This window comes from Blastocystis sp. subtype 4, assembly GCF_000743755.1.
Source record: "Blastocystis sp. subtype 4 strain WR1 chromosome Unknown seqid_0134, whole genome shotgun sequence".
In the NCBI taxonomy this organism is placed as follows: Eukaryota; class Bigyra; order Opalinata; family Blastocystidae; genus Blastocystis; species Blastocystis sp. subtype 4.
Genome location: NW_014569413.1, coordinates 2,540 through 28,056, shown reverse-complemented (window position 1 = coordinate 28,056; position 25,517 = coordinate 2,540). Strand labels below are relative to the sequence as shown.

The 25,517-nt window shown below is 38.9% G+C and overlaps 8 protein-coding genes across 8 annotated transcripts; 2 read left to right on the top strand and 6 right to left on the bottom strand.

Moving 5' to 3' along the window:
- Positions 1 to 269: 269 nt before the first annotated feature.
- JH06_2234 (FAS apoptotic inhibitory) lies at positions 270 to 683 on the bottom strand (the record flags this gene model as incomplete). Its single annotated transcript, XM_014671805.1, has 3 exons — positions 270 to 287; positions 345 to 428; positions 459 to 683. The coding sequence occupies 3 exons, from the start codon at positions 681 to 683 to the stop codon at positions 270 to 272; spliced, it is 327 nt and encodes a 108-aa protein (XP_014527291.1).
- A 754-nt stretch (positions 684 to 1,437) lies between these two features.
- JH06_2233 (hypothetical protein) lies at positions 1,438 to 1,803 on the bottom strand (the record flags this gene model as incomplete). Its single annotated transcript, XM_014671804.1, is given in 3 exon segments — positions 1,438 to 1,605; positions 1,617 to 1,683; positions 1,715 to 1,803. 3 exon segments carry the CDS (start codon positions 1,801 to 1,803, stop codon positions 1,438 to 1,440), a joined length of 324 nt encoding a protein of 107 aa, XP_014527290.1.
- A 208-nt stretch (positions 1,804 to 2,011) lies between these two features.
- On the top strand, positions 2,012 to 4,547 carry JH06_2232 (nucleoside diphosphate; the record flags this gene model as incomplete). The annotated part of the gene is made up of 11 exons (XM_014671803.1): positions 2,012 to 2,176; positions 2,205 to 2,707; positions 2,736 to 2,892; positions 2,923 to 3,030; positions 3,059 to 3,217; positions 3,248 to 3,577; positions 3,607 to 3,936; positions 3,968 to 4,065; positions 4,147 to 4,227; positions 4,295 to 4,468; positions 4,502 to 4,547. The coding sequence occupies 11 exons, from the start codon at positions 2,012 to 2,014 to the stop codon at positions 4,545 to 4,547; spliced, it is 2,151 nt and encodes a 716-aa protein (XP_014527289.1).
- A 257-nt stretch (positions 4,548 to 4,804) lies between these two features.
- On the bottom strand, positions 4,805 to 6,313 carry JH06_2231 (mitogen-activated protein kinase; the record flags this gene model as incomplete). The annotated part of the gene is made up of 9 exons (XM_014671802.1): positions 4,805 to 5,025; positions 5,174 to 5,384; positions 5,417 to 5,575; positions 5,605 to 5,736; positions 5,765 to 5,884; positions 5,915 to 5,969; positions 5,999 to 6,112; positions 6,143 to 6,282; positions 6,308 to 6,313. The coding sequence occupies 9 exons, from the start codon at positions 6,311 to 6,313 to the stop codon at positions 4,805 to 4,807; spliced, it is 1,158 nt and encodes a 385-aa protein (XP_014527288.1).
- Positions 6,314 to 6,532: 219 nt separating this feature from the next.
- Positions 6,533 to 7,313, bottom strand: JH06_2230 (GTP-binding protein; the record flags this gene model as incomplete). The annotated part of the gene is given in 7 exon segments (XM_014671801.1): positions 6,533 to 6,599; positions 6,617 to 6,723; positions 6,755 to 7,012; positions 7,043 to 7,090; positions 7,122 to 7,169; positions 7,198 to 7,270; positions 7,300 to 7,313. 7 exon segments carry the CDS (start codon positions 7,311 to 7,313, stop codon positions 6,533 to 6,535), a joined length of 615 nt encoding a protein of 204 aa, XP_014527287.1.
- A 1,526-nt stretch (positions 7,314 to 8,839) lies between these two features.
- Positions 8,840 to 13,243, bottom strand: JH06_2229 (putative E3 ubiquitin-protein ligase HERC1; the record flags this gene model as incomplete). The annotated part of the gene is made up of 10 exons (XM_014671800.1): positions 8,840 to 9,034; positions 9,065 to 9,496; positions 9,548 to 10,668; positions 10,750 to 10,822; positions 10,853 to 11,283; positions 11,314 to 11,464; positions 11,495 to 12,115; positions 12,146 to 12,283; positions 12,318 to 12,396; positions 12,423 to 13,243. 10 exons carry the CDS (start codon positions 13,241 to 13,243, stop codon positions 8,840 to 8,842), a joined length of 4,062 nt encoding a protein of 1,353 aa, XP_014527286.1.
- Positions 13,244 to 21,687: 8,444 nt separating this feature from the next.
- Positions 21,688 to 22,219, top strand: JH06_2228 (E3 ubiquitin-protein ligase BRE1a; the record flags this gene model as incomplete). The annotated part of the gene is made up of 4 exons (XM_014671799.1): positions 21,688 to 21,740; positions 21,780 to 21,977; positions 22,009 to 22,111; positions 22,142 to 22,219. The coding sequence occupies 4 exons, from the start codon at positions 21,688 to 21,690 to the stop codon at positions 22,217 to 22,219; spliced, it is 432 nt and encodes a 143-aa protein (XP_014527285.1).
- Positions 22,220 to 23,532: 1,313 nt separating this feature from the next.
- On the bottom strand, positions 23,533 to 25,229 carry JH06_2227 (heat shock protein HSP; the record flags this gene model as incomplete). Its single annotated transcript, XM_014671798.1, has 6 exons — positions 23,533 to 23,644; positions 23,679 to 23,764; positions 23,795 to 24,145; positions 24,176 to 24,649; positions 24,681 to 24,774; positions 24,805 to 25,229. The coding sequence occupies 6 exons, from the start codon at positions 25,227 to 25,229 to the stop codon at positions 23,533 to 23,535; spliced, it is 1,542 nt and encodes a 513-aa protein (XP_014527284.1).
- Positions 25,230 to 25,517: the final 288 nt, after the last annotated feature.

Here is a 25,517-nt window from a genome sequence, read left to right as displayed (position 1 = left end):
CTCTTATAGAGCCTTGGGAACATGTGATCTATATGGCAGTAGGTGGTTGTTCTTTTTACTATGGAAAGAAGTTCATTGTATTTGAATTGCTTTGACAGGTTAATGGTGTAGGATAAGGAAACGAACTCACTTCGGGACATGATGAAGGATCTGGATAGAGAGAACATTTATGGAGAGAAGAGTGAACAGTAACTGCAATGCCTTGTTTACAAAAAACACAAGAATCTTTCTTACTACTGGCTAAGATCTGAAGGATGTACAAAAAGAGATTAAGAATATCCAGATAGCTACAAATCATCTTACTTCACGAGAACATACATGTTCAGAGCAGCTACGACATACATGTCAACAGAATACTCCTCTTCGAACTTTGCACTTCCGACTGTCTTCTGCACATCATAGATCAAATAGAAGGAGAAAAGTAGAATCTATTCGTTAGGACACAAATGAATACTCACTCCAAGATAAGCATATACATTAATAGGGAACAGACCGAATGCCGTTAAAGCACCAATTCCAATCAACATAAAGAGGAAAGCAAGGAGATATGGACCGTATCCAGTGAAATCCGTCTTTGTTACCAAGGCATATACCGTCAAACAGACTGTCACAAAGGCAGTAATCCCAAAAGCACAAATCAGAATACTGGGCTCAAATAATATACAACAGCTTGCAAGGACCATGGATTCAAAAATAGTCTATGTGAAAAGAAAACAAAAACAATACAAAGAGTGTGATCAGGATGATGTCCTGAGGGTGACCCTTAATACCTAGGTAATGACTCTCAACATGAATGGAATACAGTTTACACAACAAGCAATTGCGAATGAACCAACAATACTGATAATTAGGATAGGGGCAAAATAAGTAACAAATAGTTGGAAAATGGACTCGATACTGCTAAATATGAATAGATTGCTTCATTTATACCAAATCGCCCACACAATTACCGTTGTGAGAATCAGTTGCAAACAGACCGTCGCCAGCACTTTCTCTAAGTTGTAATCAAGATATTAACTATACTGGTGAACGCAGTACGAACATCCTTATTCATTTGCTGTTCGTAGTCTGTCATCTCTAGCTTAAAGGTTTCACTTGATATTATTACTATCCATATACCATATTACTTAATCATCTTGCTTCTTTTAAAAAAGTAATGTGAAGATCAAAATGAGATTCGGTTATTAATTCCATAATTCTTTGATAAGTAATAAACACCAAATGAATCCGGATGTTTTTCTTTACATAATGGACAGTACCACGATCCATCCGTTATACAAGAAGGATCAATCCCAACGCATTTATAATGGAACCATTTATATGGACAGTTCTCATCATCACAGCAAATCATATCTTCTGTTGCCTTTTGATGACAGAAACAGTAGAGAGTTTCGTGTTGGCGAGTAGAAGTACTTGCATCATCGACATATTCTTCTTCTACATCTTTACCTGTACTGGACAAACCATAATCAGCATCTTCACCATACTACATGTTAACATCTCTTTGCAATCTACTTTCTTTGGTCGACGGATTTTCCTACGATCTGAATTGGAACCTTCTGTACCATTTTGCCGACTCTTTCGAATCTGAATACCACATTTCCACTACATCTTACCTCTTCAAGTCGGGAAACGAAGTTTACCATTACTTCATTCTCATCGATAGGTAAACTCATAAAGTGTCTAACACATCAAATCTATCTCCCAAACTTACTTGCTTACTATATCTGCAACTTCAGAATGCATTGCATTCTCTGGAATATCAAGATGGTACTCTTTTGCGTAATTGCGAAGTGATGTCATCTACCAATACACCTAATAACAGTTTATACAGTCAAACAATTGAAGTTTAATAGTCCATTTATCGAAGTGTATGCCATGCGACTAGAACTATGGAGTAATGCAAATAGTGATATTGTCTACCTTTATGGAAGAAATTTAAAGGAATGAGATGGAAAATAAATGATAACCAATACTGATTAATTTGTTTCTTGAGAAATCTTGGTTTCGCATGAATCGAGTGTTTCGAGATAGTCTGAAGTCGGATTATTCTGTACTGTTGCAATGTCCGCTTCTTCCTCGAAATCAGGTAGTATCGGTAATACGAGAAGAATTTGGCTCAAAAACTGTGAAGCGAAAAGATTTACAACGGGTTGTCGAGGAACAGTGGACTGAAGTTAGTTTGGTTCTGAATTGTTCTGTAGATTCTCAAGGACAAACCATTTCTGTTCAATCAATCTAAGTTCCGTTACTTCCGTTCAGTTCTTGAAGGGACGACTTGCCGAATAGAACTTGGACTAACCAACTACAAGTCATATGTGGGTTCGAATCTAGGTTCAAAATGGGAAGTATTCTACAATGAAGGAAGAAAGATTGGAGATGTGAATGCTTTCTTTGCCAATCCTCTTGGGAATCAATGTGCTGTTGTTTTACGAGATGGAAACCATGTACTTTTGAACCGCAGCTACAAAGTGGCTGAAGGTCAGGGTTTGCTCACTTGTATTGGAGGCCATCCAGAGCCTTCTGTAACTTTCTTTTGTATGGTTAACGCTAAGAGCATTAAGATCACGGACTACGAAGACGCTACGAAAGTGGATTCAGAGACAATAACCAATGAACTCTTCTACAGCATGCAACGGGAGGTGTTTGAAGAGAGTAATATTCCACTCACCAATCTCTCTGATATGTTTATGATTGGTGTTATGGCGTATAGATATGTGCTTAATTTGATGTAGATGCAACAAAACACACGGACGTGAAGTTCAGCTATTTTGTTGCTTCTCTAACTTGACGAAAGAGGAAGTGATTCAGGATTATGAAAAGGGCCCAGTTGATCAATATGAAAGTCTGGGAATCAATTTTTTGTCTTTTGAGGAAATTATTGATTTGATGGTCGGAGCGGTTCTTGGCTATGACTCCTAGAATACACATCCTGAACAACTTGTTCCTGAAACTCGAGCATTGTATTCCATTCTTGTAGACCAGTACAATTCTTTTACTAAAGTGCGAGACGCTTATCTATCTTTTACTGTTTCTTATGCACATTCTTGATATGAAGCCCACTATTTTGGACCCTTCAGCATTTGAATATTCCATTCTAATCACAGTACCATTTCTCGATCAGGAAGAGGTGGAATGCTACTTGGACGAGGATTTTCAATCCAAGACGGTTCTTCGAGAGGATCTTCAGCGAATTGTTGAGGAAGAATGGAATCAGGTGAGAGAATCCACTGTTTGTGATGTGTAGATCCGAAAGGATAAACCATTTCTCTTCAATCAATCAAAATTCCGCTATTTCAAATCTATTTATGATGAAAATCGGTCACCTCGGTTTCGGATTCAACTTGGTCTTACTGATTACAAATCGTATGTTGGATCTAATCTCGGATCCAGGTGGAAAGTGTTCTATGAAGAGGGAGCTACTATTGGTGATGTGAATGCTTTCTTTGGCAATCCTCTTGGAAATATCAGTGGAATCATTCTTAAAGATGGATACCATGTGCTGATGAAACGTAGCTATAATGTTGCTGAGGCACAGGGTCGCTTGACGTGTGTTGGAGGTCATCCCGAACCTTCTGTCTTTTTTATATGTGGAATTCATTATAGAATATTGGAATTCGAGACTACTGTGATTTGTCGGAGCATTTGATTCGAGATGAACTGTTTAACAGTATGAAACGCGAGATTTTTGAAGAGATGAATATCCCTATAGTATCTATCGTGAAAGTGAAGTGTATCGGAGTGATTGCGTTGGCATTCTGGATTGGTTTGAACAGTAGAAGTAATCGAACACATGGAAGACAAGTCCAGTTGTTTTGTTGCTTTATCAATCTATCAAAGGACGAAGTACTGAAGGATTATCAACAAGGACCTGTCGATCAGTATGAAAGTCGGGGATTAGAGTTCTATTCATTAGAACAGATTGTTGACATTATTGTATGAGGATCACTGCCTTCTACTAACCTAGAATACACATCCCGATTCAATGTCATGTGAAGCTCGTGGCTTATACTCTGCCTTAGTATCTCTTTATGATAAATACACTGAAGAGTTGAGAGATTTTAGGTTTTAGTTGTCATTGTTTTTGTTCTATTCAGTTTGAATTATGATATATGGAATAGGAACTGATCTTGTTCAATTATCAAGGGTGGCAAAGACGTTAACTCGTTTTGGAGATCATTTTGTAAAACGGATTCTCTCTCCCGCTGAAATAGCAGAATATAACAAGTATACACAGCCGAAGGAACAATTCTTATCCTCGAGGCATGAAGACTTGTTTTCTCCTTATTCCTAGATGGGCAGTGAAAGAAGCAGCATATAAAGCTCTAGGATATCAAGGAATCCGGTTTAACGAGATTCAGGTTCTGGCATCCCGACCAGGGATTCGAAGCCCTATTCATCTCCAATTTGTTGGAAAGGCAAAGGATGCAATAGAAAAGGAAAAGATCCTAGTACAGGAAATGATGAGGTGTGACGAATAGAGATCCCACGTTTCAGTTAGTCATGAAAATGACATGTGTGTTGCATTTGTAGTTTTAGAACAGTGATTGTGTTTCTCACAAACCTAAAGCAAACGAACTGTTCAAGATAGCAAGAACCATTTTACATAATCAAACACTGCTTTGGCTGAATACACTGTCTTGCTACTTGTGACTACTCTCGACCAATGCTTACACTCTGCAGGCAAGGTTGTCTTTGGTACAACATATGGCGTAGCTGGTTGAGGGCGGACACGTGGTGGCGGTGGTGAAACTCGAGTCCTTGACCGATTGTAATTGCTATTGTTGATTCCTTTCTCAACAACTCACGAAAATATAAGAGCTTCTTTGTATATCAGTTGTCGCAATCGCTTCTTTTCATTAGCATCACCACATCGGGGATCATGCTCAAATGGGAATACCATTTTCTGTTGTGACACTGTTTCATATTCATCATTTCGGACATCGTCAAAGAAAGGAGAACGGAGAGCATTCTCCACAGTGATCCGCTTCCTTGGATCTACCTTACAGGGAGTCAACAAACGTACTGAATTGAAGCATATCATTGAGTAGATCTATTGCATCATCAGGTGCTGAAGGTAGAATTGCCTTCAGATCTTGAGGTTTGATTGGATCCAGATTTTCCAGAAACTAGTCCTCACCTCCAATCTCATTCATTACCGTTTTCATAGGACCATTCTCCATGCACTTAATATCCTCTATACTTGGAGTTCCTATGATTTCAAAGATCTTCTCTAACTGATGTGTTTCAGACTGAAATTCCCGTTCAAATAATTCTTTCTTGTTTTTATCCTTCTTAGCAGTGCTTAAGGGATAACACGTTGTTCCTGGAAACAAAGGCCTGATTCGTGTGACGGACGATTCAAGAGTCTGTAGCAACTCTGCCTATTTCATTGATTGATGTGTTTCTATCTTACCATTATGCATCCAACAGACCACACGTCAATTGCACCTCCATAATCAGATTGCATCAAAATCAGTTCTGGAGCACGGTACCAACGAGTGACCACATGCTGAGTGAGCTGTCGTTCTGTTCCCACAGATGAGGGTTCCCAAGAAGAATCAGTTGCATCAATCTACTCTTCAATTCTCCTATCATGAATACAGTACTAAATGCAATTCTTCGTGTTGAGGGACACATTTGACGAGCTAAGCCATAATCAATAATCTTCACATTGCATTTATTGTCAACCAGAATGTTGGATGGCTTCAAATCACGATGGACGAGATTTGCACTCTGGTTTCATCCAACCACTCATAGATACTTGCATATATAGGAGGCCGCAAAGCATCTGATAGACGACACTCTTCACATGCTTATCGCACCAACCATCGATTCTTTTATAACTCTTCATCACTTTGGAAAGATCCCAACCGCCATACTCCTTTACTTCAAGAACAACTTAGAAATTTACCTGGACAATCCAGAGTTGTCTGAAATTGTCTTCATCGGGTGGTAGAAGCACATTCCTATCATGGAAAACATCGAACAACCGTACACTAATTTCGCGATATTTGGGTGATTGCACTGACGTAGAATGGTGATCTCTCGTAACGTTCTCTTAGCATCCGTTTTAGTTCGGAAGACATCATCAATCCGCTTCACTGCATATCTTTAGATCAGTCCGAATGATATCTCCTACTTCCCATGGGTCTTTCGATCCTCAGCTAAATAAACAGTGCCATAAGCCCCTTTACCCAATTCCTTTATGATAATGTATTGGGAATTGATAGCATCTGGAGTATCCAGAGTTCCTTGAAATCTGTTGTCAATTAGCTGGATCTAATTCAGTATTGGTCATTCTTACAGACATCCAAGGAATTCGCTACAATTTACACTGCCTTAGATGAGGGATCACACTTCATGATAAATGAACGTTCAGTAGTTAGATTGTATCTTAGTATTCATAGTTACTCATTCCTTCAAGGACGAAACTCCCTCTTAATAGTGGTTCAAAAAACATGCAAACTACAAGCAGCAATTGATATCTCTTCCAAAAGAGAGGAAAGACGATTTAAGTGAGACTGGGGAATCATCCTGAGATTTTGTCTTCTCTTCTCTCATTGCCTTCGCACGCTTTTCCTGTCTTCTTGTTAAGCCTATCTACTATCCCTACTCTCGCTTCACTAGTTCACTTGCCATATTCTGAAAAGCTTGTTCCACATTACTTGCTTCTTTCGCAGATGTTTCAATGAACGTTGCACCAATTTCACTTGCTAGTTTCTACATTCATATTTCGAATTAATATCGATACTTGTCCAGCTTGTGTAGTTATTTCTTTTGAAGCCTGAAGATCATTCTTGTTTCCGATTAGACAGATTCGGATATCACCTGTAGTATACTTTCTTACTTCTTTCAACCACTCAGCTGTGTTGTCAAAGGATGTCTGTATTTGATATAAATAACTCATCGAAACCTTATCTGTTACATCGTAGACAATGAAAATTCCATCAGCTCCTCGGTAGTAAGCACTGGTGATTGTTCGAAAGCGTTCTTGTCCAGCTGTATCCCACTACAATCAATAGTATTGTTGAGTTCTTACAATTTGAAGTTTAACAGTCTTATCGAGTACTTCTACTGTGCGAAAGCGCTAGGAGTGATAAGTCTGGAAAACTAATTACAAAGTCCACTCCGATGGTACTGATGAAACTATCTGTAAACGCTCCATCCTAGATAACAGAGACGATAAACAATTACTGCAAACCGAAGAAGCAAACTAGATTTTCCCACTCCAGAATCACCAATTAATACAATCTTAAACAAATAGTCACTATGTTGAATAGAGATCTGTATCCCTACTAATTCTTATTCATTCCCTACTGAAACAACAGATTGTTACTGATCATAATGAAGCCTATAAGGGATACATATATATCACAAACAGAGAATCAAACCATATCACTTTGGCTTACTTTCTTCTAAGCTGTCTGTCATATATTGAAGAATCATTTTCATACCTAAGTGACACATCTCCCATTATCTTGTACCCTCTACTTTCTGTCGATTGCTCTCACTTTCTGTCGATCTTTCTTTTGGATCTACATCTCCACATACATCCGGGTCATTATTCGGAATGTATCCAAGTAACTTTACCAAAGACAAGAACCCTTTTCGATCTGCTTCAATAACATCATCTGGATTCACTTCAGTTTTATCGCCATCCAATGAATTCTCCTCCAAACCTTCCTCGGATTCATCTCCTTCAAGACTTCGAATCTTATCTATTAGATAGGATTTTAACAAGTCATTATCGGCAGGATTTACACCGTCTTCTGTCTCTCCTTCTGAGAGAAGTCGATCAAACATGCGCAGCAAAGCGGCTGTATTCTCGGCATTTGGGTGATAATTCTCGGTATTCAACTCGTCGTCCACATCATCCGCTTCTTCCTGTGATTCTCCAGTTCCTTCGGTTGCATGACCAAAGATTCGATACATTAGTAGTGTTAATAAATCGTCTTTAACTGAGAGTGCCTGTTGCTTTTCCTTCTCCATTTCACTTAATACCTCATCAATAGGACCTTTCTTAAACATATCATCTGAAATAGGATTTGCTTCAATTGTTACTTGAGATGATGGTTCTTCCAAATAACCAATAGTGTTGTGATCATAATTTGTTATTCGAGAGGAAAGATACCGTGAACTTCCACTGCTTTCGTCAATGTCATGGAAACTGCTAACTGTACTCACATTTTCCAGGGAATCAATGGAACTTACAGTCTTTTGAACTAGATATGATGATGCTACATTCAGACACACTCAAAGTTTTGAAATATACTGGTAACTGTAGGATCTTTTCATCTACCACTTCCATTATTCGACTTATCAATATTGATAATGACGTGATTGCTGGACTCATCTAGAGTTTGCCCAAGAGTTAATTGCTACATTGTAGTTACTAAAGTAGTAGGATTTGATGTAGTACTCCTCTTTAATCCCCAGTTTACTTTGAGCCAGGTTGATTAATTCAAAATTGCATTCAACAGAACGAACACTGTCTAAGTCCCTTCATCCGTATCATCGATCCTACTTTTATCATCATTATGAAGGAGACATAGAAATGGACATGTTGCATGTATTAGCTGAACCAAAATCTATATCCTTAAAGATCAGAAGCTATTACATTCCCATCTTGTAATTCTGATGAAAGGTTGCTCGATAACTTGATTCCCAGGATATTACTTACCCAATTCGCAAAGAGAGGCGAAAAGTCCTAATGCTCATCCTTTTCATCTTTTGCAACATCGAACGTCATATTCAGGGTCGTTTCACCACCTCCGTCTTGTTTTTTCGTTGACGAATCCATTTAATTACACTAACAAACAAATTCTAGTATGATACATCAATTCCACACGATATCAACACGCTCTATTTTATCTCCATCTATTGATGTCGTATTCTCGATGGCCCATAAGATTTTTGCCTTCATCACCTCCTTAGAAGAATAATTCGGTAGTTCCAAACCGTTAAAACATGTATGCGCAATTGGGAAGAAGATATCGGGCGTTCCTTGATCATAATGACGCATCAACTTGAACTACATATTAACGACTCATTTATCGACTACTGTAAGTTGTGATTGATGTGCAAACGTAGGCAATCGTGATCGTGCTGTTGCAAACTGTAAGAAGGAAATCCGTTGCGACACCGTCATTTCGGTTAATATCTCCCAAAACCACACAATTACTTGATCATCTGATTCAAACCCTTCATATTGTGTCATCTTTTGCAATTCCTGTACATCGATGTCCCCAACTCCTACAACCATCTCCATCAAATCTCGACCTCCCAAATAGCCACTCTCACAACCATCAAACACATCAGATAAACCCTCTCGGAATGCTGATACAGGTCCTTCGAATCGAGCAAAGACTGCTTTAATACACCATTCCACATATTCTTGTCGTTGCTCATACAACACTCTCGAGAAGGAACTATGATCAGGATGATTACACATATTCCCCGCGAAATCTATCTCTGTCCAAAATAAAGTCGAATACTCATCATCAAATGTTGTTTGCTATTCATCATTCATTCTCCTCATACTCACATCACACTGCAGAATCTGTTGATACCGTCTCCATCTTGCTACATCAACATATTCCAGATCCTCCAGTGATAATGATTCTCTCACCGTCATCTTCCAGATACAGAGTGATAAGAAGAAATCCAGTTGAAATCCTGACATAAGAGCTGTCCCTACAACTCGACCTAATCCTTTGAATACCAGCAGAGAGTCCTCATTCAGATTTGGGTTCAAGAGATAGTCGTCTCGACCACTATCAGCATTCACTTGAATATGATTAGGAGTGTATGTAAGGTATGAGAAGAGGCTTAAGTCATGAAGTTCTTGCATCACTGTACTGAATAATTCACGATACAAACCACCATTATCAATACCTCCTTCACCAACGAACTGAACATGGAAAGCTCTACGTTGACCTCCGTGTGTAGGATGAATGTATCCAATCCGAAGTACTTCTGGAGGCAATGCCAGAAGGAGTTTGGTTACAGCCCCTAAGATGGATGCATTAAGTCGTTCTGGTCCCTCTGGAAGAGTTAATAGGCGTTCCTTGCGAGCAGCAAGTCGATTGAATTGATAGGTCTTGATCTCAATTGGAAACAGAGATAAATCATTCCGTAATGAAACAGGAGTCCGTATCTCGTCAATTCGCAATGATGCAATGAGATCTTTGGTAGTAGCCAGGAGATAAGGTTGGAGAGATGTTAGCAACAATTTCAGACTGGTAGATTTTGTACCAAGAGCAATATAAGGAATGAAACGAAGAAGAGAGAGATTGAGAGTCAAAATAAACCCGATATGAGCGTAAAATAACATGTCTGAGAGAGAGAATCGATTCATGAGATTACGTCGGACACAATACGGACTAATATTCCAGACCAACTGCCCTGAAGATCGACATGAATGGTCAATCTCTTTTACCAACAATGAATGAAGTAACAAACGATCATCTCGTTGCAACTCCTTGTGAAACTCCTCTTCAGATACAGACCACTGAATTTCAAAGAACAGTGTTCGATTGAATGAAGAATTTGAAGATTCTGCATATATCCAAGATGAAGGCATCATCCAGGCCATACCATACTCCTCTCGACCACTTTCATATGGATTGTCAGTCACAGGAACATACCACGCACATCCATTCATACCTACTAGACGAAGCTTACCCGATGAATACGGGGAATTGATAATTCTCCCAGGAGATAAGGATGGATATCGGCTTGTCATACGTTGCGGATCCTTGCTTACTTCAACTAAGAGGCCTGGAATACGTGTACGAAGGAACTCATATCCAAAAGAAGCCTACTGATGAGAGACCATTCTATTCCCTACCCAGTGTTGAGTACGTTGATAAGCTTCATGAAGGAACCATGAAGGAAGTGGTTTATTCTCCAGATAAGCAAAAGCAACGTCAGAAATAGCGCTTAATTCGGTCATTGTTTCTAAAGACGGAATCTCTCTCAGGTAGCATCCATTATCCTCGAGATACAGTTGAGATGAAGGACTCACATTCAATGAGGCAGTAAGAGAAGGCATATTTCGAATTTTTATATGCTGTTTGAGAGAATCCCCATAATCCTCGATGTACTCATGTCCAATACGAGTGGTATCACAAATCACACGGAATGATGAGCGAGGAATATCAAGAATAATACCGAAGTTATCATTAGCTTGAGAAATATCACCATAAATAATATGAAGACCACTAGGCTTCGTATTGATACCAAGTACTGGACCATATATCACTGAAGCATCATTTGTATCTGAAACTGAAACACTCTGACAATTCATACCTTGGAGAATAAGAGAATGAGAACCTTCTCCAACACATCTTTCAGTAACAGAGAGATATAAACACCCATCACATACACTCTCACTTACGGATAATTCCTCATTCTCATAACATGCACTTGTGTCAATCCTCTCACCAATAGGTGTTGATTGCTATGAATTACTGAACATTTCATATCCTACCACAAAAGGAGAAGAGAAAACATGATCCAGAGGTTGCATTTGGTACGGTCGACCACACATCACTTGTCTGATTTCACAACCACTGTCTCTCTGGATCTCTGAAACCAATGAGAGAGTGTAATGTTCAGGAAGAATGGTACCTGTGAATTCTGATGCAATTGAGTCTGTGTATGTAGCTGTATCAATGAGAGGCTTCTCATCCTGATGGAGAACCAGTCGGAATGAACCTTCGTGCATCACATCCTTCCATTGACAAGAACACCGATAACTGAGTCCACCACGTACTTTCAAAACTCCTTCCACTTCATCCTCTTGAGGGAAAGCACTAGGACCCAGAGTTAACACACATGCTGACATAACTCCTTCTAAAGAACCATCAACGACTTTCGAAATGAACTCATTGCGAAGTTGAGGTAATAACGAAATCAGATACCTCTCTGAGACACGAGCAATATGAAGTGTGAAAGTGATTCCAGCTCCATATTCCAATAGACTGTACCCCAGAGGTGATCTTCCAGGTACAGAAGAAGCAGAAGGAGACGAGAGAAGACGTGCAACAAAGGATGAATGAAAGAGTTGGTCATTGTAGTGACACAATAAGAGAGAATCAGCAATCCGATTCTAATTCTCAGTCTAATCATTCAAGCTTACCACCACATAATCACTTGGTTCTTCTAATCGAAGTGTTTCAATTCCTTGCAATCCACGAATTACAATAGGCTCAATTGAGATAAACTCAGCAAGAGAGAAGTTGGGAGATGAATCACTCTGCGAACAACCTTTGCATACCTTTGCAAGAGTCTCACTAAATAAGGAACTCAACTGAGGATATATGGAGTATTGAAGACTTTGGAGGAGATATCCTATAAGATGATTCCGCGGGGATTCCGAGATATATTGAACTACACATCATTCAGTACATATTCACCTACACCACTCAGGAGTGAGTTCCTTTAGACACTTCACGATAATATCCACACGACTTTGAGGTCGTTGACTTTCCTTCCATAGTTCCAGAAGAATGAGATCACGCAACTTCTTCCACAGATACATTGAGGAGGATTGAAGAGCCAGAATCTGTTGGAAGAGGACATGTGGTGAGATCTCTGGATCGTTAAGAATATCCAGAACAATTGGAAGAATCCACTCCTCGTTGATTTGATCCGTAAGAGAGATAACAGTTGTAAGATTCAGTGACGCTTTCCATCGTGTAAGAAGCGTACGAAGAAGTTGCATACATAAGTACTGAGTCCGATCTGATTCCGTTTTCTTCTTCTTTGGTGAAGGCGAAATAACCTTCCTGATTCGAGAAGACATTGCATTCTTGACCCATTGACATTCATTCGGAGGAGTCTTCATCAACTCAATATCAATCTTCAAATCATTAATTGATTCCCCAGCTACAACAGGAATGAAACAAGATGTTGTAACAAGATTAGTAGCCACTACTGTCCATCGATACTCCGTCTTCATACGAAAAGCAATCTCACCCTTTGTACAATCAATCTGACACAATACAGTCACATATTCGCCACAATGGATTTGAGCATCATTAACATCTGGAACAATACGATCAGCCACACCTTGAAGTGAATCTGCTAACCATAACCACTTGTGACGACTAGGATGATTCAGAGGAGTTTTCCTATCCAGTGGATAAGTACCATCAATGAAGCCACAAGCAAACGGAGGATGACCTGAGACCTCGTAGTACCATTTGCCCTCAGTAACACAGATATCTTCAATCATTGTTAAGGATTCCACAAGCTGGCTATGAGGCTCTGGATACAACGGAACAAGAACCAATAGTCTGGATTTCACTCCTTGTAAAATTGACCAATCCTCCTGATGTTCAGTGAGAATGAATTCATCAGAATTAGATAGCTGGTTATCAGAAGCATTGGATGGATCAGAAGAAGCAAATGGAAACAATACACAACCAGCAACCAACTGTTTCAGAATCTGTTGAGTGTGAGGAGAGCATTCAGCATGATAGAAGGAATATGGTATCACTGTTGCATCTGCTGTCTAGGAGTGAGAAGTAGCGAAAGAACTAACCAAAAAGAGCATGATAATGAATTGAAGAAGTCGACAGAGTAGATCAGGTTCAGTCTTCATCTGCATGATCTCAAGTGTGAATGAAAGACATGCATTCCAGGTATCTTCACTTAGTCGTATATCATCCAATAGACCACACAATACATTGGATTTCCAGAATGAAATAGGCCAGAGTGGCATTAGTTGAAGCAAATGCAAAGAGTCTCGTTGAGCAAATAGTTTCTGGAGCAATGAATCAACACAAGGTAACAAGGAATCTCGTCGCTATATCTCAATCCATTCAGTATTGAATACCATCATTGCTCGAATCACTTGAAACATAGTTGACTGATGCTTCTCGCGAAGTCGTTTCAATCTATCATTCATTTTCAATTTCTCTCTTACTCAGATGTCTTTCGATCCCCTCCCTCTCTTTCTTCTTCGATTGTATGTTCATGTAAGGGTCGTACACTTGCAACGCTCTGATCAATCATTTGGAATAATTGTTTTTCACTACATCTCATTACTCTTCTCTTCACTCACCTGATTTGATAATCATCACACAACTCAACAAGGAGTTGCATTACACCTAACAACAAACAAGATTCAGTCCACTGGTTCAAGTGACTCTGAATCACTAAAAGATTCTCTAACCATTCTTCTTGGAACTTCAATGATTGGAAAGAAAGAAGGATTTGACACACAATATCCAACTCCATGGTAATTAAGGATGGGTCTGTTGTTACCATTTCCAGTGAACGTGAAATAGCCTGACTAACAACAGCTTGTTGAAGAGACTCTTCAGATCCTTGAGAGAGAGCCATTACAAGATGAGATAGAATCAAAGAAGGAAAGAAAGTGGTTGTCCATTGGCTTGGACTCTCTGTTTGTTGAGTCTTGCAGGTTGTTAAATACTGAAGGACCGATTCCACCAGAATTGATGGAACAGCTGTTCTCACAACTAAATCCATACATGAAAGGAAGAAATGGGGATTCCTTTGTACCCATTTCTGTTTTAGAATTCCAACTACACAACTTCCAAACAAATCAATCAAACAACCACTTTTCACTGGCCCTATCTCATCTCCATCCTCACTAGCAATCAAGTCAATGACTGGATTCATTCCACAGAATCCAGAGCTATCAATCATACTCTCATAATACTTCTGTCGAATCGAATGAACAGAATATAAACGATGAATGCTTATTCGATCCATGATAACCAACCAAACCCATATATTCTCCATATCAACATCTTTTTCAATTACTGAATGCAATTCCTATAATTATCAATCATTCCCATTCTGTACACAACTCACTGCTTCAGGTGACATTCCTGATGGTTCCACATATAGAAGAAGTTTTGCCAATCCATCCTTCATTGCACTCAAATCATCCCAGCTCTTCTCAGACCGAACACGTCTATCATTCAACCATTGGAGAAGATGATTTGCATGAGCGTATAGTGGTTCCATAATAACTATGAATGATATCTCATTATTGATTTGACAGGAAGAGGTTTCGCTTGTAATGGGGGTATTGGAATGATAACTCAGAAGAAGAAGGAAAAGATGATAAAATGAATATATAGTGGCATGATTTGGATTCCGAGATGACAATAATCGGGGCATTTTTATCACTTTGAACATGGCTTCATCTATTGGATTTGCTTCCGAAGTTACAAAGTTATCAATACTACTGATTGTTATAGAACTGCTAGTTGGCTTAAGAGTGTCCAAGTCCATTTCCAACTGCAACCCACAAGCCAGAATGGTAGTGTCCATCGTGCTCTTCATTATAGCCTTCACAGTTCGATTTGAAACTTCCGGAGCAGATTGATCTACACAAATAGGTACGATTTCTGCCATATGATAATCTGCACTCAAAATATCAGCAGCAATTCGCTTCTTATACTCCATCTGTAATCCATTTCGGAAGAGTGGACTCATAACAATATCCATCCCTTCCTTCCGAAGAATCGAGGGTAGATGTTGAGAACAACTAAGCTGGTTTGCCATACAAGTACTCACAGCACCACTAACACAATCCAAGAATAAAGTAGGTGATCGTAATCCTTGCAAACCCAACGTCCGTCTATTAACAAGAACGAGATCAATGATAGCAAGGAGTTGATGAGAACAGAAACCAAAGAATCCTCCACGCAGACCACAACCAGAGCGCATAAGAATCAACATACAAGAAAGCTTCTTAGACATCAGCTGAAGGTAATCTGAGCAGAATCTGCCTTTAAAGACATCACCATTATTCGTCTCAACAATCACTGTCTCTTTGAGGATTTGAAGAACTATCAACGATAAATTATGTGTTAGTGATGGACGGGCTTTAGAGGCTACTTCATGACAACACTTCACAATATAATGGCCACTCACAAACTGTTCTATTCATCACTTCAATTCATTATGAATACCTAAATTCTCCTTGAATAGCGCAGGATACACATCACAAATATGTTGTCGCTCAGAATAGTCTCTTAGGAGTTCCTCCGTTAGAGTCATTGGTAGAGGTAAAACGGAACACTTTGCTATCCGAATAAGAGAGAGGATACAATAGAAGCAAATGATATAACGAGCTTTCTTTCCATACATACGAACTTGTAACTCATTCCGATCAGATACAACTTCACTAAATGATCGATAGGTCATTCGCTCTTGTCGTAATATCTGACAGAGATGATGTGTCATAACTGTGATGTACTGTGCCGTATTCTCTGGATTGATTACTTTCGATGTGACTACTTGAAGAGTGATATGATCAAGGTTCTGGAAGGAACAAGTTAGACCAAAGAACATTGAAGTATGTGGTACCGAATCAAGCACATAGTTCACAATCTCATTTCGATCATTCATCACCCAAAAGTATCCAGCCATCAAATCAACAAATATATCACAATTCATCGTCTCTTCATCAAAATAACAGTTACAGAATGTATTTATGGGCAAAGAGAGAGGAGTACCTGAGTGATAGAAACGATTCGTCTGTACGTTGAACTCATAAACGTCTTGTGCTTCAGTAAACTGTACATTCGTGTTGGGAGCAAATCCAAAGTGTAAATCAAGATCATCTGTGGGATATTTTCGATGAATGGAGAGATGAAAATGGATTAGACCATCTGTAGGAGAGATTGGCTAGTGATGACTCCAGACAATGATACAAACCTCTTCAGACCAGATAGAACAAGATGTTAAGAGACCATTCTCTGCATGAGGTATTACTACTGTGAGCTCCTTTGTATACTGAATACCAATTTGTGGATTGGCATCAATTCGGAGAGGTCGCTGAGTGCCTGTGATCATCTGAAGACTCTCTCGATATCCCGCAAGCATAATCCGCTATCACTCATTCAATTCATCAGTAATCACATAAATATCAAGAAACAAATGACGTTTCATCATATCTCGTTCTTCAGATCGATGATAACGGCCTCGTTCACTGTAGACTATTCCACATTGACTGAAGGCTTGACGTCGAATCTGACAATGTATTTCCCCTTCTTGAATCCCATGATCAAACACTATTTCTAGATTCGTTTGTAAATAGGAAGCCATCCGCATTAGTAGTTCCTGAATCTAGTAATAATATCCCAGTGTCACAATCACATAAATGCAACGATGATCATGTTGCTTCAAAAGAAAACGGGTGATTCCTTTAGCCTGATCATCACTGATAGGAGTCCCTGTTCCACTATCACCATCAGATCGTGTTCTCATGATATCTTTCACATCATAACGCAATAAGACTCCTAAAGACTGTGAAATGTATCGTGAAGCACGGTTGATTAGAAGATTTAACCAGAATGGATAAGAACTCGTTTGAATCATGTCATTCTCAACACGCAGAAATGCCTCCAATGAATCAAACATATTATTTGATTTGAAAAAGAACGGAAAACATGATTCCCACAATCCAATACATGCACATCGAACTTGAGAAGTGATTTTTGATTCATTTGTTGCCGCTTTTTCTGGATAGAATCCATCAGGAAGTGTGCCATAAAGGAGTTGGCTGGTGACGAATAATACATGACGCAAGAATGATCCATCTTTCGGCTTCTATTAGTAAGATGTCTAGTCTGTTGCTACAGTGAGGCGAAAGAGAGCTTCTTCATCAATCTTTCCTACATCCAATCCAGAACAACGAGGAATATTCACAGAAAGAAGGGTGAGGAGACAATAGATATATACGAGATTGAAGGGAGTTCGAGTACCTCGCTTCTGGTCCTGAGTAACCTGAATATGATCAAATCTATTTGGAATACGGTTTGAAGACTTAAGAAGATGAGTTGAAGGACAATAGAAGAATCTGAAATACCAATTGAAGGGGATGGATGCTGCTTGGACGAACAGTAAATGGCCATACTACAGATCACAAATGTAGAGAGGAAAAACGCTGTGATTCGAGTTAGAAGAGAAGAGAAAATTATATCCCAATCCATTGTGTTTTGTTCCTCAAAATGATCTTCATACGATTTGCTAATTTCATTTAGTTTGGATAGCAATTGACGCATCGGATGATCAAGAGGAAGAAAATCAGCATCGAGGAGAGTTTGGAAGTTCAACTTTGGTTTTCGCGCTACAACTCAATTCAGGATTCATAAAATACGATAGTAAATGTAATTGTCTCTGAACGTATCCATATTAACGAACACAAGAAACAGGACATAGAAGAGAAAGAAAGCATCTTCGTCATGCAACTCCCCTTCAGCAAGAGTACAGATCATCGCTGTAACATGGTTAATTCTTCCTGACTCTGACTGACTACAGTATGAAACTAATTGACTGATTCCACAATTTGGAAACAACTGAATCTGATAGAAGAGAAGCAAGAGGAGACTGCCTATCTTCTATCACCTTTTGAGCAAGTGCACCCATATAAGGAGGGAAGTTACCAAACCAAAAGGATTTACTAATAGAAAGGGGATGCGAGATAGCTCTCTCAAGAGATACGTTATCCCTTATCACAATTCTCTACGATTGTCAGTATGACCAAACAAAACCTACATCTTCTTGTACAGATAATGCTGATTCAATTCGATGTAAAATACTGTTAACATAGTTTTCACTTATGCCTTTAGGGGGTAAAGGAGGTAGAGAGAAATGTTCCATGGCCACAGTGGCAATTATAGATGATGAAGGAACTATGAAATAAGTCTCTAACTTCGAATTGAAGTTATTAAGTAGTGATCCAAATCAAACTGGGTTCTGGAATCCAGAAAGCAGGACAATTATGAGACGAACGGGAATCCCTAGATCTCTGTTTGCAAGATGAAGTTTGTTGAATGTGCTTTTATTGTAACAGATGAGCCAAAGATTGGCGGTAAATTACAGTCAATCTATCCAAAAGAATGTTTATCTCTATTGACACAAGATTTGCCATCAGTTGTCTTTCCTCATGGAGTGAAAAAGCGATCAACGGTAATAGAATTGATATTCTTGTGAAATTAGTTTATTCGTTTTGTAGTATCGAAAACAACTGAGTCGTCTATTAATAACGTTGAAATAAAGACTCCTCTATTTGATGCACTTGTCGAACGAAAGAAGAAAGGTGATGCTCACAGTGAAATGATTGTAATCATGTCTATACTTATTGAATTTAGTCAAACAACTCATTTCTTCCAGTTATTGCTTTTCTATACAATGCTTCGATTCATATTGGTATGTTATCAACAGGTGCTAATCACTTGTGGAATTGATTCTAGAAAATGGGTGTCAAGATAAGATTCTTTGGCAATGTTCGATTAACCCAAATTCGGATTGGAGATGTTGTGAATCATCAAAGACAGCAGTAATCGCAATATCAGAAAGGTGAAAATGTAAAAGAGGAATAATTTTCAGGGAATCTCTGCTTCTCCAATTCTGGAGTTCAACTCTGTTAAATGACTTTGTTCTTGCATATAAGAAGATTCAGCTCCTTTATCACGATCGTATGCAATTGAATACAGCAAAAGGTGTCATTCCAATGTTCTCCAAAGTCTATTATGGAATAGGTGTTTCGTTTGATTATGTATTGTTTCGGTGAATTGTTCATTCAAAGAAATCGAAAGGAGATGGAATGATTGGAATCGTTAGCAGTTCCATCTACACATTTTCGGCAGTCGAGTTTTTCTTACTCAGAATACTGAGTGTCCAAAGTGGCAGTGTTGCTCGTCGTCTCTATGTCATGCTCAATGAAGCTAACCTTCCGATCACTTTACAACCAGCAGCAGAGATTCTCACAAGTGTCCGTCAACTTTCCTATTCGTTTTTCCCAAAATACTCAACACTCGGTCAGTGTGATTTCTTCCTCTCACTCGTAGATAGCTATCGAATGCAAATCAATGTGGAATGGCTTCCAAAAATGAAGATCCCATTCTATTACTCCCAACTTATTGGTTCTACTTCGATGACATTTCCCTATGAATCAGATGTTTCACAGTTAGTCTCGATTTTTGAAAGAGATCTCTTTGTGATATTTGGTAGGATAGAAAGAGATATTGATAGAAAGATGCCATCTTTTCTGGATACAAAGTTATTCTTGTATCTCAACTCCTATCGATGGAAACAGTATTCATTAGGATCCTTATTGATTCATAGTTACAAAACCTTGTTCTCATTCTTGCCAATCTGATGGCTCCTTTCATTCACGACATTTATCATCATATTCTTCTCATTTCAGATCCCATTTCAATGAAAGACCTTGTATTATCAACTCAAACCGATATGTTCTTCATTGCCTCAACATGTATTGGATCTGTTCTCGATTTTCCATCTATTTTTGACTTATGTTATATGATTGATAAGAAATCCATGTTTGTCTCATCCCGAGTTCCGGTATACGTTGATCATGTGTTTCATGTAGCAAGAACTAATATCAGAATCTCGGCTAGTTGATGAAGATTACCGCCTAATTACTACAGTATACCTAATTACTCGACTAAATACTAGTGGCGATTAGAGACTCACAATGAGCTTCAGCTCTTCAATCGCATCCAACTGTATTTGGAGGTATGTCATTTATTAAATCTTTCTCGTAGTGTATTGTATCTCTCATTGTTCAGGATCCTCATATCGACACATTACGTTTTACTGTTTATGAGAATCGAGTACAACGATTAAAAGAGTCGAAACAATTCCCATATTTGGAGTATTGCTATCGAATGCAACGATCTAAACTCTCTTCTACCACTTCTAGCAATGAAGGATTATCAGCTCGATTTGAGAAGGAAGGAATCAGTGTACAGACAATCTATGATAGTGTCCTTTTATTGAAATGGAAAGAGAAATGGAGCATTCAAGGTAGGAAATAAGATTGGTTACGAAGATAGAGTTGGAAGCTACTTATTCAGCATTGGAATTACTAACACGAGATAACTCAAATGTATTACATTTTATCAATGCTTTGTATAAGTTTGATGTACAGACTTGGTTGGCCTTACAACTATAGGAAGGTCTTTCCCTACTTGTGAAAGGAATATACGCAAATTCTGTAGTGGTTCAGAAATGTGTGTTACGAATCTGGGATCAAGTGACTAGGATAAAAGCAACAGAACCTTTTTCATCAACGATTTCTTTTATAGACAGAGCTGCTCTCGAAAAGTGAAACAAGGAGTTAGAAGTAATGTGTAGCATCCGTGCAAGATTATTTCACTAACAGTATTGCATTATTTTTAATGTTCAAGATACCTTGTTTGTCAATTGTTTCTTTCATTGAAGCGATTCTTCCTTAATTTTCGGGAAGCTATTATGTGTCCTGCTGGAGATCCGAGTAGTGATCAAAATGAAGGAGAACCATTGCCTAATGTAAATCATCATTCTACAACACGTAAACATCCTGTAGATATTGAAAATGTACGGCCGGATACTTCCAGTATAATGAGACAGCATGAAAGACCATTGGAAAGGACTTCTCAAGTATCTCCTTCTTCTACACGGGCATATGGGGAAAACCATAACAGGAGAGAAGAAGTGGAAATTATTGACCTCGCAGACGATAATAGTGAAAGTGAAGCAGAAGATGGAAACAGGGAGATTTCTCATAGCAGACCGTTGCAATTTGCTATTCCAGATCATATTGCCTTAATAGTCGAAGAGATGATTCCGCAAGGTATTGAGTGTTTATGTTTATTCTCCATAGATTACTCCTATGTAGACCCATGGATAATGAGTACCCAGTGGCCAGCAACAAGCCCTCTTTCGCCTGAGGATATTGCCGAGTATTTATCTACTCATAATCTCGATCTATCGATAGATAGTTCAGTTGATGAAGAAGATGATGAAGAGTATAGCGAAATGGATGAAATGGAGATGGATGAAATGGAGATGGATGAAATGGAAATGGATGAAAGTGATGAGCCGCCTTCAGAGGACCAAATTGTAACGATTTTGGATGAACCCGATGAAGATGAACATGTTGATAGGCAGAGTCTTGTAACAAAGGCAAGAAGTGACCAGTAGGATAAACTGAATGACTCTAATAATAAGATCTACCTACTGCTGTCCAATTTGCACAGATCCTCCAATTCGTCCTGTGTGTACTTTGTGTGGTCATATCTATTGTGCAAAGTGCATGAGACAACTATTCAGAGTAATATAGTACAGCAGTGATGAAATGTAGAGACCCTTCTGTGAATGGAAATGTCCTTTATGTACCAAGCCGATCCGTAAGAGTGATGTCCATCCTATTTTCTTTTGATCACATTGCTGTAATCTATTTTCTGGATGTTTGTTATCACTTTTCTTCGTCTCATTATCACTGTTTTTTGCTATTGATTTAGGATGAGTGGACAACCAATACAACAAGTACACTATTCTGCATTAAATCAACCTTCAATGGGGAGTAATATTCGAGCAACTATGAACAATCTCAAGGAGACAGGGATCTATCTTCTCAAAGCCGTATGTAGTATATTGGAAAAATGAGGAAAAGTTTACACAAACCTTTATTTATGAAAAGTACAATGTCATCATGTGTGGGATCATAACCATGTGTTGTCTCGCATATTTATTTAAGTCAACGTGAGCTGAATTCACCATATGAGATGTAGATACAATTACTCATTCATTGTCTTTCTTCAAGTCTTCATCTGCTCCATGCTCCTTCTGGATATGGTAGCAAATATCCAGACAAATGACATTGTATGAATAAGTAGAGTGTTCTAAGATAGAACTATGTCCTCACTACCAAATACTATGCTGATATGCTTCTGATCATCATGGATATGGTCATCATATCTCTTGTATTTATATGTCGTGGATATGGAATCCATCTTCCACTAGTAGAACAGCGTTCCATCTAAACAAGTAGAATTGGATCCGAATTCAACTCATATGTCATGAATTCAAATACATGCCTCCGACAATGATATGGGCCATTCGGGAATACAAAGAAGTATGGAAAGAATGAGTATGCTGATAGTCAGAGAAAAGCCCGAAACAGACCATTTGAACATTCTACAGTCCAGTCATCGACAGAAAAAGCGGATCCCGAACAACAGACATCAACTTCACATTTTTGTTTCATCAACTGATAATAGGGCTTTGTAGTCACTGAAGCATCTTGAACACATAAAGAAAGTCATTAATCTCAAACAAACAATGAAGAGTACAAACTCACTTAATGTGAGACTCAAAAACTTACATCATACTTCCTCCGTTTCACAGGATCAATTAAAGTTTCATAGGCTTCTTTGATTCTCAAAAAGCGTTCCTACGAATAGTAGCAGCTATTTTCTAATACCTGTGCTTTCTGATCGGGATTTTTATCAGGATGATACAATAAGGCTAGTCGGAGAAAGGATTTACGAATCTCCTTATCAGAAGCTGTAACAGATACTTCTAGTAGTGTATAATAGTCTATAAGTGAAGATAAAACAAAATTCACACTATCTGGTATAATTCGTGAGGATACAGTTGGCAGTCGAGTTTGAGGAAATGTAGTGTCCTTAGCTCGTTTTGATTTGAATGGAGATTCATGTTGCTCCGATTTTGCTTCACTGTAGGATCGATTCATACCCCGGTATTCTGAAGAGGAAGCAGACCATGACTGAGGCTGCGAGAAAGAGAAAAAGGAATTGAAAGGAGATTCTTTGTGAACAGATTGTTCTTTCTCACGCGATTTCTCTCTACTTATCAGAATATGTTGATAGAAATACGATTTCTTATAGTAATATGAATAGGCATCCACAATCTTACGGTCATTTGGCTGATACGTCAAATACGCCCGAAAATCGGCTAGACCCTAAACCTTATTATTGTCTTCAATCTATACCTTCTCATACAAATGCAGCAAGCAATAGGCTTCTCCTCGTTTCTTGATCACTTCATAAAGAGTTCCATTCAGATTCAATGCCTTGTCACATTCTACAATCACTTCATTGTATCGCTCACAGCGAAAGAAGCAACGGGCTCCCAGTAAGTAACAATCGGCAAGGATGTTATCACAGACAATATTCTCAAGACATGATGAGAAGCGATGATGATGCACTGATATGACTTCGACTGTGGAGTCACCATGTTGAGAGGCAAATTGAGAACACAAATCGATACATCGGGAGTTATGAAGAAGACATGAATTGTAATCATGTTGTCTGAAACTCCCAAGAGCACTCTCGTGTTCATGCTAAAGTGTAATTTAGAATGAATGTCATACGATCCATGATGACAGAAATTCGAATGGTTTTACTAATTCATCTGCTGTTCGCCAATCTCGAAACCGTGGTTCTTTCAAACATAGTTCCCACAAGGCAACAGCACGTTCAGGGAGACATTGCATGACAAATAATTGTTGCCAGAGGGCAATGAGTTGAACATCAACAGCAGAAACATCATTATTGAAGAGATCGAGTTTCTCTGCATCCCAAGCAGCAATCATGAAGGGATAATTGGAAGAAGATGATGAGTGAGTGAGTGCTGAAAGTAAATTGGGCATTACACGGGAAAGAACGATTGAAGCACTGTTTAGATCGTGAATAAGAAGATATGAATGAATGAGACGGAGATACAAATCACGCCAATTTGTACAGTGATCTTTGATTGACAAGAGAGTTCGAATGATCGTTTGAACCTCTTGAATTGAGGTAGGTGTGGCTGGAAGTGAGCTTAATCGGTTTTCCATATCCTTGATCTATAAATGACTTATCATTTCTAGAATCCACTTCATTCACTTGTTTCAAGCATTCATTAGATCTCTCTCGTTCTTTTGGTTGTCTTTGACAGATTTCCAAACCCTGAGTATACATTTCTCGTGCTCTATTTCTCACAAACACATTCAGAGGTTACTTAGCCAACTCACCAATCAACATATAACACTTACCACATCGCATGTATCCTCGTGGAAAGGAAGGATTCAACTGAATCACACGCAATGAATCCTTCAATGCACGGTGTGGCTTACCCATACTTAACAAACAAGCAGCACGATTGCTAAACAGAATAGGATCGGATGGAACGTAACCCATTGCTAGTGTGTACTTCTCTAAGGCTCCTTCATAATCCTTCTTCTCATAGAGTGAATTTCCCTGTTGTTTGAACTCATTAGCCTTATCATAAATCTCTCGTTGGAGAGAACGTGTTGGTGACTGGCTAATACGAGATGGAGATGAAGAAACAGAGGATTTCCCGGAGTGACCGGGAGATTGGCTATAAAAGTCAAGAATTCGCTTTTCCTCATCAGATAACCGATGAACACGAGTTGGTGTAGTCATTGTTGATGATGCTCGCGAAGAGGTGGAAATATACACTGTAGATTCGCTAAATGACTGAGAAGGAGAATCACTGATATCACTGAAACTTAGATGACCAGAATCCACTCCCGATTGAGAGATGTCATTAGGTAGTCTACGTCAGCAACTCAAGAAACAAGTTACAGTGACTTTGCAGGAGTATTTGGCCTAGGGGCTGGCTCAGAACGAAGGAAAGTGGGGAGATCGTCCGGAGGTTTTTGTCCATTTGCAGGTAAGAAGTGAAGTTGATCAAATTGCTGATAATCCATT